At 29.0% G+C, this 12,487-nt stretch overlaps 2 protein-coding genes across 2 annotated transcripts in view; one reads left to right on the top strand and one right to left on the bottom strand.

Annotated features, from left to right (window-relative positions):
* Positions 1-5,635, top strand: part of LOC119682110 (probable cytochrome P450 305a1) — a 12,395-nt gene extending 6,760 nt beyond the window's left edge. Inside the window, exon 2 of the mRNA XM_038095466.1 lies at positions 4,230-5,635. Coding sequence (XP_037951394.1) covers positions 4,230-5,635 — 1,406 coding nt within the window. The remainder of the gene's footprint in view (positions 1-4,229) is intronic.
* Positions 5,636-11,292: 5,657 nt separating this feature from the next.
* The window catches only part of LOC119682101 (nuclear hormone receptor FTZ-F1-like), a 2,300-nt gene continuing 1,105 nt past the window's right edge, over positions 11,293-12,487 (bottom strand). The window contains exons 2-4 of the mRNA XM_038095458.1: positions 11,855-12,113; positions 11,679-11,779; positions 11,293-11,530 (exon numbers count right to left, since the gene is read on the bottom strand). Of these exons, the coding sequence (XP_037951386.1) occupies positions 11,381-11,530; positions 11,679-11,779; positions 11,855-12,113 (510 nt within the window). The 3' untranslated portion in view covers positions 11,293-11,380. The remainder of the gene's footprint in view (positions 11,531-11,678; positions 11,780-11,854; positions 12,114-12,487) is intronic.

Genomic DNA, 12,487 nt, shown 5'->3' with positions numbered 1-12,487 from the left:
AAAAATAATAGTCGCTTCGTCTGGAAAACTCGACGTTAAATTTCAACTTATATTCACAAAATATTGGTCTCGTCCGTGCGACTAGTGGAGTAACATTAGCATGACTTTCTCAGCATTACGTTCCTATATTAGGTTCTATACATAAGATATAACAAATCATACAACAAATAATGCCTCTACGAACAGAATAGTATTGAAATTTAACAATTGAATATAAAATTATAATTAAATAATTAATTCAATTATTCTATAGTTGGTTTATGATTTCGTTCTAATATAAACACAGCAAGTAAAATTGTTAATAAAAACTTTCATAGTAATAGTAACAAAACTCCAGAAAAATATGCGAATAAAAAAGTCAAGTACGGCTTTGGATCAGTTGGTTAAGTAGCGCTGATTCTGAGCTTCACATTTGGCAGGACCCGAGTTCGATTCCTGGTACTTGGAGTCTCAAAAATAATTATTTACGAATAATTAAATACAAGAATTATTTCCAAGACCACTGATGTTGGGTATTTGGCAATATTTGAAACAGCTGTATGGTCAGCCAAAAATTCAATTAATTAAAATAATATAAAAAATAAATTTTTGTTGTTGTATTTCACTACTGTTCGAAAAAACCTCTTTATTAAATTATTTATTAAATAAAATTTTTTAAAATATTTATTTTCCACAATTTTGAATCTTTTTAAAATATTTCAAAAACTTTTTAATTTTGTATGGATTTTTGTTCACAACTTTGACAGATGACTGGAATATTTGTTGAAATTTCCAATTAGGGTTCACAGTAGTTTGCTTGTGGCTTTGGTAACATTTTTTTCTGTAGTTGCTTAATTGTTTTGCCACTTCATAGCAACTTTAAGCAACCAGCATGCTGTTTTTTTGTCACACTTAAAAGTTGCCGAAAGCACTAAATAATAAAAAACTGGTAAATTCTTATTATCCACATTCAAAATGGTCATTATTTGAAAATGGAATACATATAAATCGGTTCTTAACCGTGTCAAATAAATATTTGCTTGTTGTTCAGTTTTTTATAGCTTCTAGAATAATGTAATTGAATTTTAGAAGTTTTCATATATTCTTTGTAACTATACTCCAAAAAAAAATTTAAAATTCCTGAAGTTTAGCTTAATAGCGCGTTCAGGCATTAGTAATAATAATAGTAGAAGGCTATATACTTTAGTTCTTGAAGTTAAGGTGAATGTAACTTGTGTAAACCGTAGCAATCTGAATTATTGGCAGTACATTCAAAGTATGTAGCAAGAATTTTGGATATCCTCCCACAAGAAATGCCTTAAACCGTAACGATTGTAATAAGCCGTTACGTAACCGGTAATTAATAAAGAAGTGGGCATTTCACCAACAACTTGGATTATGATACAAAAAACTGAAGATAATCTTGGCAAGAGCGGACTAGTACCATTTATAAAGGTACATAGAGTGTCCTCGGGGACAAAAAATGTTAACTAGTGAACTTGTATTTTTGTATATTTTCTGAAAACATAAGAATATTTTAGGGTGATCCAGTATGTTCACGAACAAAGTATAACAGAAATAGTAGACGTTTTTATAGAAAATTATATATGCAATTCTTTGTTAATATATATTAAGAATGGAATTAGTTATAGTTTTTTTAGTTTTAGTGCTCATTGAGCAAAGTGAAAGTAAGAATCAAGACATCTATTTCGTTCAGCTTGCTGACTATTTATATAAGTTCTTTTTTAAAAGATATCATACATATCTGTTCATGGTGGATGTACTTGTCCCTACTTGATTCATTATTTTGAAGAAGTGTAATCCGTTTAATCCAGTCTAAATATGTACTATAACAGCAGTAATGGTTTATGCACCGATTTTGCCTTCCAAGACTGTGATAAAGTTACACAATATTTTCAGATATATTCAATTTTTGTACTATTGGGTTGAAAATTATATGTTACGCTGATGTTACATTAAAATTTGACAAGCTACATATATATTGACAAGATAATGAGATATTAACATTTAAAAAATAAAATTATCACAAATTTTGAGATAAATGATGTTTATCCAAAAGTGATTAAAATTTTTTTTAAAAAATTTGTTGTTGAACCTTTATTTTCTAATTCATTTGAATACCAATTTTATGAGTATTTTTAGAATATTTATTGGACTAAAAACTAACCTTTTTGGTTTTTAGTAAAATAATACAATTGTCCAGCTGTCTTGCTTTTTGATAAGTAAATTAGAGATCGTTCACATATTCAGTCATAATATTCTTTATAGTGTATATTTAAATTGTACATTTAAAAAATGATTTTAATTATCAAAATATTTCCCATTTCTTTCAACAACTTTCTGATATTGTTCGGTTAGAGGCATTATTCATTAATGTAGAATTATGTTTATTGCTACAAATGATAAAATAATATTATGGTTTATCACTAGTTTGTGAGTTGTACATTGTGACCGAAAAGTTTCCGGAAATTTAAAATAAAACGCAAAATTCTTAATCTTCATCAATATTTATTTTATCTCCTTCAAAATATGCTCCATTAGAAGCGATACACAAATGCCAACGTTTAAACATTTTTTATAGGCGCTTTCCGGTATGGCTTTGAGTTCCCTCTGCGAATTCTGTTTTACGTCTTCTATGGATTCAAAACGCGTTCCTCTGAGTGGTAATTTGAGTTTCGGAAACAGGAAAAAGTCACACGGTGCAAGATCAGGTGAATACGGTGGCTGTTCGATGGTATTTATTGAATGTTTGGCCTTAAAATCGTTGATAATGTTGGCTCGGTGCGAGGGAGCATTATCGTCATGAAAAATCCATGAATTATCCTTCCACAATTGAGGCCGTGGTCTCACGACCGATGCCTAGCTCTCGTGCTATCTCTCTAACACTCACATGAGGATTTTGGAACACGATTTCCTTTGCCTTTTCAATGTTTTCGTCGGTGGTAGAGGTCGAAGGTCGTCCAGAACGCGGCATGTCTTCGACGGTCGTACGACCGTCCTGAAAGGCTTTGTACAACTCATAAACTTGAGTTTTCGATAAAACTGATTCCCCATAAGCCTTTTGTAGCATTCGCAACGATTCTGCACACGAAATTTCGTTCGAAACACAAAATTGGATGCAAACTCTTTGTTCAATATTTTTTTCCATTGTTTTTTTCGCAACGCACTACTGAGGTGAACTGGTTTCAACAGCTGCCGTAAACGAACTGTCTGACAGATCGCGCTCATTTTTGGCATAGTAATTAAGGAAAGTGCTGCCAAACTACATAAACTTAAAATATCGAAAAATATACAGCGCGCGAATTTTAAATGAGAATTTCCGAAAACTTTTCGGTCACAATGTATCATGACTGCTCGTATGATTTGTGATTTGCTGACCACAGTGAATGGCTTCTTTCACATTCGAGCAAATTATTATTTGTTAACTGCGACAAATTACCTATATAAACAGTATAAGAAGTCATAAGTCATCCTGGAAAACCCGTATTTACAAAACGTGACACAAGCATCTGTACAGACAACTAACACTCCTGTCTGGACTATAATAACAATAACAAACATAAATTGCTGTGATTTGAGGCGAACATTAAAATGCCGAATACTTTTTGCACAGTCTAATAACATAATAAAAATAAAATGGAATTTAAAAATAAACTTCAGGTTGTTGATATGATCTTGTTGTTAATATAGAGTAAACGTAATTATTTAAACCCTTTTCCACATAATTCTTATTTACTTATAAACCATTGTCTACAAATGGCTTATGTTATTAAACCCTATTTCATATTTTACGTAGCATTACAAGTAGAATTTTTAATCAAAATTTCCAGTTTTTGATAGTACGATAATTGATATTGATAAGGAGTTGCTTAATACAAGTTTTTATGGACTTATCAGATTTACACAATTTATTAAATAATTTCATTCAATTGCCTACTGAAACACAATACAAATTTTTGTTATTAAAACTATACAAGTACCCTATTTTCTAATCGTACAAAATAAAAAATAATAATATCTTTCTCTCTAGTTTATGTGGTATACCTTATTCTATATACCATATATATTATTGATTTTACAGCAAATTCAATTAAATAATAATTAATCGCTTTAAACTTGAATTCTATTCCATTTTGTTGTTTTAAACCAAAATTTCTTAAAATATAAATATATACGAGTATATATTAAATATGACAAATAAAATTACTATACTAATCTATATTTTTTAGGTCCTCAATTTCGTCCGTGGGTTGGAAATTCTTTTGAATTACGAAAAGACGCAATCGCCTTAGGTGGACAACATATGGCTTTCGAGAACTGGTCAAAGAAATATAATACAGATATCTTAGGCTTAAAGCTACGTGATGAACTTGTTGTTGTTGTTCTCTCTTATACACTTGTACACGAGGTACATTTGCAAGAAGTTTTTGAAGGACGACCGGATACCTTTTTTCTACGTTTACGTACTATGGGTACGCGAAAAGGTATAACCTGCACTGATGGAAAACTCTGGTATGAGCATAGAAATTTTGCTATGAAACAAATGCGTCATGTAGGTTATGGTCGGACACAAATGGAACAACATATCGAAAAGGAATGCAATAGCTTATTAACATATATTGAAAATACAAAATCAGAACCTATTTGGCCTGGTACATTTCTGGCACAAAGTGTAATTAATGTTTTGTGGTGCCTGACTGCTGGACAGCGTATCGAACGTAATGATAAGCGTTTGGTTAAACTGCTCGATTTGCTTAATCGTCGCTCAAAAGTCTTTGATCTTTGCGGTGGAATGCTGACTCAGTTTCCTTGGTTACGTCATATAGCACCAGACAAATCTGGTTATAATTTAGTGCGCCAAATGAATGAAGAGCTACATCATTTTTTTATGGAAACTATTGAAGAACATAAAAAACGATTGACACCCGAAAATGCTGATTCTGATTTAATTTTTGCATATATACGAGAAATGAATAACCATCTTGGTGCAGAAAATAGCACTTTTAATGAAACCCAACTTACCATGACAATTCTAGACTTTTTTATAGCCGGCTCACAAACCACTAGTAATACTTTAGATTTAGCCCTAATGATGCTCGCGACACGCCCAGATATACAACAAACGATATCTCAGGAAATTGCTGCTAATCTCAAGTTTAATACTGACGAGTTTCCTCATCTAAGTGCACGAACTTTCTACCCCTATTTGGATGCTTTCATTATGGAAGTTCAAAGATACTTTCATATCACACCCATAACTGGACCTCGCAGAGCATTATGGGATACAACTTTAGGAGGATACAATATTCCTAAAAATACAACGATATTGATTGGTCTACGCTCTGTACATATGGATAAAACACATTGGGGTGATCCTGACATTTTCCGTCCAGAACGTTTTATTGATTCAGAAGGTAAAACAATAAAAGACGAGTATTTCATGCCCTTCGGACAAGGACGCAGACGATGTTTGGGGGATGCATTAGCAAGAGCCTGCATTTTCTCATTTCTCGTAAAAATCATTCAAAATTATAAAATTGAGTGTGCAGAAACTGACAAGCCTTCGTTAATACTTCAGCCGGGAATCACATTATCACCAAAACCTTATAAAGTCAAATTTTTAGTACGTGAATAAAAATGTTTTTGTTATTTATTTTTATTTAGTTTTTAATGTTAATATTATAAATGTATTAAAACCAATAAAGTAAACAAATCTATATTGTAGTGTGTTTCTCACGTGTTTTAAAACATAAGTACAATCAAAAGTGATTGTTATGGTAAGCTTCTCGTAAGACAAAAAATTTTTTTTGTAAGTATATACATTAGAAATTTATCAACAAACTAACTTTGCTTGGTGTGAGGTCAAAGTGCCAAGTCCTGAAGTATGCTCACAATATTAGAGTAGTTCAAAGAAAACTCCATACCTGATCTTACTTTGAGATCTCCCAATTATGATACACGGTATATATAGTAATTCAACAAAGTTCTCACTTGTAATAATGCAATAATTTAGTATATTACAATAAAATTTGTTTTTGATATAAATAGCAGTGTATATCTATTGCCAAGATAATAACTAATAATTCTCTGTGAATGAGAAAAAACTTCTGAGTGAAACTCAGTTTCAGTCACTAAAATGATGTGAGGTTTGTTGTTTCCGAAAAAGGAAAAAAGTAGGCTTACACAATTTCGAGACAAATAATTTAAAACTTTTTATTCAAAATGCATAGATCATCCCTTTCTGCTCATCTTAAGGAAATCATGTAAAAGGTTTTAAATACAAAATCATTGGATTTAATTTTAAATGAGAATGAGTAGCGATATAATTGATGATAACACTAATATATATTTGAACCATAACTAAAAACAATCATTCCGATCTAAATAAATTGTTATGATAATTGTCTGAAAGGATTATATGGCAAGAACATAAAGAACAGGTACTTCTTATTGAACTTCTTAAACATTGATTTTGCAGAAAATGTTTTGCGTCTTTAATTTCAGAATGTGTATTGAAGAATGCAGTATATGTCCTATGTACTAACTGAGATGATCAGATATACCTATTAGTGATAATATCAAGTTAGTTTATAAGTGTTGGGACTATACTATCAGGTGGTTGAATATCTCATAGCAACAAATTACTAATTTATGTCGGATGTGATACTTATATTCAAAGCTAGCTGCTGTACTAAATATAAGGGTAAGTGCCTTCTCATTTTTTATTTAGTAGTCTAGTATTGGAATTAGAATTTACCAAATAAATATATATACCTATAAGTTAATTTTAAATGTTATAATAAATAAAATAAAATAACTGAGAAATGTTATTTATATACTGAACTATATTATTAATAAAATAATAGTTAATAGTAATCCATAGACGTATTTGGTATTAACATGTTACATTTATTCCTGTGAATATATAGAATACTAGCGGAGCCAACACATGTTGTCCGGAATGGTATACTAAGCGATTAGGATATTAAACAAAGTAAGATATGAAACACACATATAATGTAATAATTTTCTTATTCTTTACTTTGAAATAACATCAATTTTTCTAAAAACAATTCGTAATAATCAATAATGTTTGTTTAATTTCATCTTAATACGAGTTGATGAACAGTCACAGTTTTTAGTCAATTCTTGAGGAGTATAAATGAATAAATTTGACGGTTTTCCAACGCGAGAACACGTCACATATAATTGGCCATGTGAAAAGATCTGATTTTCTACATCTATCCCACAAATCGACATTGTTTGACCTTGTGACTAATTAATAGTCATGACAAATGCCAAGCGAATTGGAAATTGCAGACGTCTGAATGGAATGGGTGCGTCTGAAGGGATCATTGGGATTCGTGGCAGGAGAAAAGCTTCACCTTCAAATTTGTCATTCAAAATTGTAGCTTCAAGTACATTGCCCATAATTTTTTTTATGACTAATCTCGTGCCGTTGCATAGCTTAGGTGAATAGATTAGGTGCATTTTTCGCAGCATAATTATAGGTGAGCCAATTTTTAATCTTAAGTTATGTGGTGGCATTCTTAAGTTATGGTGGTAAGCATGAATAAATTTTAAATATCTAATATAAATGTATACGGACACCAAAAAACTGTTTAATAATTAAAAAACATTATCCAGTGCACCAAATTGTGAATCTAACCATTCTCGAATCCACTTGAACACACACGAAAAATTTAATCAAAATCGGTTCAGCTGTTTAAAAGGAGGTCACTGTCAACATACGTACAGAAGAATTATATATATAAAGATATTAAATTTGTTTAAATATTTCTTATAAATTAAAGGAATCAGACCAAGTCCAACGATCTTTCAACATTTGGATATCTTTTAAATAAAACGATTTATCAAGTCCTCCAAAATATACCTTTCTCATTTCACTTTATTATTTGATTCCACTTCAATCTCTTTCCCTTGAGCCATTTTTTCAAATATGGAAACAGGTAATAGTTACTGTGAACCAAATTTAAAGAACACGGTGGATGTAGAAGCAATTCGTACCGTAATTAAATTTTTCATTGACGAGTGCGCTGGTGTGGTATCCTGTAAAAGCAAAATTTTACGACAAATCTTCCAAAAATGTGGTGGTTTTTATTGTTATTTTCTCATTTAATCTATCCAATAATATGCAATAGTAGTCTGATGTTATTCTCTTTCCTTTTCCAAATAGTTTATGAAAATTTTTCCACTTGAATCCTAAAATACGAAAGCTAAAACTTTGCCGATTGTTGAGTTCGTGTTCATTTGAGAACTCTACCCACGGGCTGTACCCATCTCTGTTTTATCAATTGTCACTATTCGACACTCACAGTCAGTTTTGGATGACGAAAGTCATTATCGTTTTTAGTTAATTGTGAGCAAACGCAACACCCAGAAAGCCAAATATTCATATAAAATATTCGATACACATTCATATGATATGTTTGTCACCTCTGCTATCTCACGCAATTTAATTTTTGAAACATCCAACACAATATCGTAGATGTTTTTAAATATTTTTTCATTTGTGATCTCTTTTGGGTGATTCGTACGCTCTTCATTAAAAATACTCGTACGACAACGTTTAAATTCAGCTTTCCAATATTTTATTGTTGTTAGTGATGGTGTCAAGGTAGCTGTAAACAGAATCCATTTCCAATTTGGTTGCATTATTGTTCATTCCTTTCAAATGGATGAATTTTATTACTGAACGATATTTAATTTATTTCATTTTATAAAAAATCACCAAGGTGCAATATTTCAATTATTTGCAAAAAGCTAACCAAACATCTGATAAAGTCGAAACTTATTAATCCACCTAGTATATGAATGAATGATTCATAAATATACAATGATGCCGGTATGAATAATTTTCATCTTTTGATGCGTATTCGACTGTTATCGCCCAAGGACATTTATAACATTGTGGGTCTTTTGAGAGTTCGCCCTTATCGTTTGCGTTTATAAATTCCTTGTTTTACTCTAGTATGGCTCGTCTGACCTAATAGATCGAAATAGTATATTCTCTGGGGTCACCAGGTTTATGAAAATCTTAATTCTTGACTGGATTTTAGTTGTACTTTTCTATATTTCATTCCCATAAAATTGATCTGCCATTATGTTTGTATTGAATATGCGAAATTTTATGGTGTGAATATATGGCTGCAGTTCCATATCTTTATAGGTTGCACAAAACCTCTTCTAGTTTTCTTTATTCTAGCAATAAATACCTCTGTTCCGCTTTTATGTATTGTAACGCTTCCGAAATATGTTATTGATTGCACACTTACTAGTTCTTTAGTTCCTTTTTGAATAACATACCCGCTATACCCGCTACTCATGATATTACTTATGCCCCTTATTTATTTAAACTTTATGTACACTTTATAATATGATTAACCGATGCTACAAGCCTACTACTTCTTGATGCGCGTGCAAAACCAATAAAAAAGAGTCTAAGTAAAAGAGTCTACAATCAAAATTGGTATGGATACATACATTTGGAATAAGAATTTGCTTTAAAACATAATAACTAAAACTAAATAATATATTTAGCTATTAAAAAAAATGGTAAATGATCTATAAGCATTCTAAATTAAGATTAATAATCCTAATTATCCTAATTCACAAACATAAACAAAAAGTGAAAAGGTTGACTATATATTTTATGTATACATAAAATAACTAGCAAAAATAGTTTAAATTTTTTAAGGATATATATGGACTGATTTTTACCTCAGAGAGAAAATTTTAAAAACATAGTTATAAAAAGTAACTAGTGAATAATTAATTTGTGTAAAAAACTATAAATGTGAAATGAATTTAAAATTCTGCAAAACCAAAGTTAAATTTTTTCTTATTATATAAAAAGGGTAGCAATTTCTTAAATTATTAAAATTATTTTTTTAATTGATCCATTGAATATAAAAGAAAACAAGCTTGTTTTTGTTTAATGAGTCAGGAGTGTAATAGAAGTTTATTACAAAATGTGTTTTTGAAACATCTCTGAGATGAAGTGATAACATTTTTTTTAATAGTACATAATAATAATAATAACAATTAAAACTTAAAACTTTAAAAGTGTTTGTTTTGCTTAAATTTAAAATCACTTTTCAACAGTTTTTATTCACATCATTCGTTACACGGTGTTCAACAATGCCTATTTTATAGTTTATCCTAACGTTACATATACATACATATTAAGCAATACAAAAATGAATTGTCAATATGTATGTGTATATATACAATTATAGAAATTAATTTACACTTTACAATATAATTACAGAACGTAATTTTCCTTTTCCTTACTACGTATATACACCCACCAATGCGCTTACATAAAGTACTGAATGTAGGGTGTGTACAGTGTATAATATATTTATAAGGTACGATTTGCTTACAATTTAAAATTAAATATTTTTTTTTACTCCATAATATGGATGCTTACACATCTAGCCAAGAACTCTTTAGTAATTTTTAAATATATATATTTATATAATTTTATATATATTTCTTTTCTGTTTGTAAATAATTATATATAATCAACACTTTTTCTTGTAAATTGATTGATTTAAATTACACATATATTTTATCTTATATTAATAACTATACTTATTATTAATAAAAACGTTAAAAATCCAAATACACATACAAAAATTAATTATTTAAAAAATAAAATGAACACTATTTATTGTAATTAAAATTAATTTAAAATTATTAATTAAATATAGTAAAAGAAAGTATTAAAAATAAAATATATTTATAAATATATATGTTACAGTGTAGTAAATATATATATATATGTATATATATATATATAGATTGTACTTACTTAATTCATTGATAATGAAGAACATTAATATTATTACATTATAACATCAATCAACAAATATATTATTTATATATCTTTAGTACATTTTATGTTCTATTATATATATATATATTACTATATATATATGTATATGTTTTTTTTTTTATAAATTTTGCGTTGTTTTTTGTTTTTTTAATTGCATGTATTTTGTTTTTTTTTATTTTATATTATATATATACATTCTTATATCAAGCTTCTTGGTTTAAAACCATGCGAAACGCTAAATTTTTAATTTTTAAGCACTTTTAAGTAAATTTCCTTATTTAAATTTTGTACACTATATAGTCAAAAATATTGCAGAAAAAGTTGTAAATTTAATTCACATTAAAATGGTATAATGAACTTTTGTGTTTAAATTTTCTTTAAAATTCCTTATTTTTGTTTTTGGTTAATCTTGTTTGTTTTGTTTTGTTATTTGATATTTGTTAATTTAAACAAAATAATATATGAAACTAAAGTAATTTTATATTCTAACTTTTTTTGCTTATTTGATAACTGCACATTTTACACCTTTCGCTTTGCATGCAACATTTCCATTAGTAAAGTTTGTGTAGGTGCACTTCCGGCACAATGTTTTGAGTATAAATGTTCTTCGCCTCTTGCTGCCATTGCGTGTATGTCAGGAAGAATATTTAGCAGCCTCCTAAATTTATCCTGCAATAAATAAGAAAAGGGAGTTTTATTTCATTTTCGACTAGCTTTTTAATACTTTTTTAATATATAGTTTACTTGGTGGTACAATTTTAATATTTTACTTAATGCATCCTTTGATACTTCTACTTAACACTGTTCACATACATACCGTTACTGATGGATAGCATGTCAAAGTGTAATCCAATAATGCTGCCTGTACATTTTCATGTCCTTCCAAAACCGTCTTTTTATTAATAATTCCTCTTACATCTGAAAAATCAATCAATTGTTTATTAAATATTATTTATATGATTTATTCAATTAAAAAAAATTTTGTTTTTTTACCTGGATTCAACAGTATTAAGAATTTCATGCATACATAATCGCCCATATCAAATTTCAGGTCTTGTAATTTATTTTGTAGTTCGTTAAAATAATCAGCCAGCTGAGGCACTCCAAGCAGTCCCAGACCAAGAAGATTAAATACTTGACCGTTGTTAAGTAGTGTTTCATCTGGTAACGCATTATGTATTCTTTGATGCAGATGATCGAGTACTAGCATATCAGACCAGGAATGCTGTAACAGCTTCATTTGATCATCCACCTAAAAGATATAAAAATTGTACAAATGTAAAACTTTTTTATAATATAAAAATAAATAAATAATCAAAAAATTATGTATATATATATATATATATATATATATATATCACTCAATAAGTTTATATTCTGACACATATATGGCAACACTGTTGACAAATTGCTATAATTTGTGGAGAACCGAATCTTTGAAATGATAGATATTAAAATTTGGTGACATTCTGAATTAGTTTACAGGTTAAATCTTTTGATGATCGTAATTTCGTTATTTTAAAAACAATTAATATTAAGTATATATGTTATTATATATTGTGTTGATTAAATCTTGATTTTTGTTGGGGAAAAACGTAGTCAAAACCAAGCAGTGGTTTTATGTAG

This window comes from Teleopsis dalmanni, chromosome 1, assembly GCF_002237135.1.
Source record: "Teleopsis dalmanni isolate 2A chromosome 1, ASM223713v2, whole genome shotgun sequence".
Lineage (NCBI taxonomy): Eukaryota > Metazoa > Arthropoda > Insecta > Diptera > Diopsidae > Teleopsis > Teleopsis dalmanni.
The sequence above is the reverse complement of the archived record's forward strand: the minus strand, read 5'-3'. Positions and strand labels throughout refer to the sequence as shown.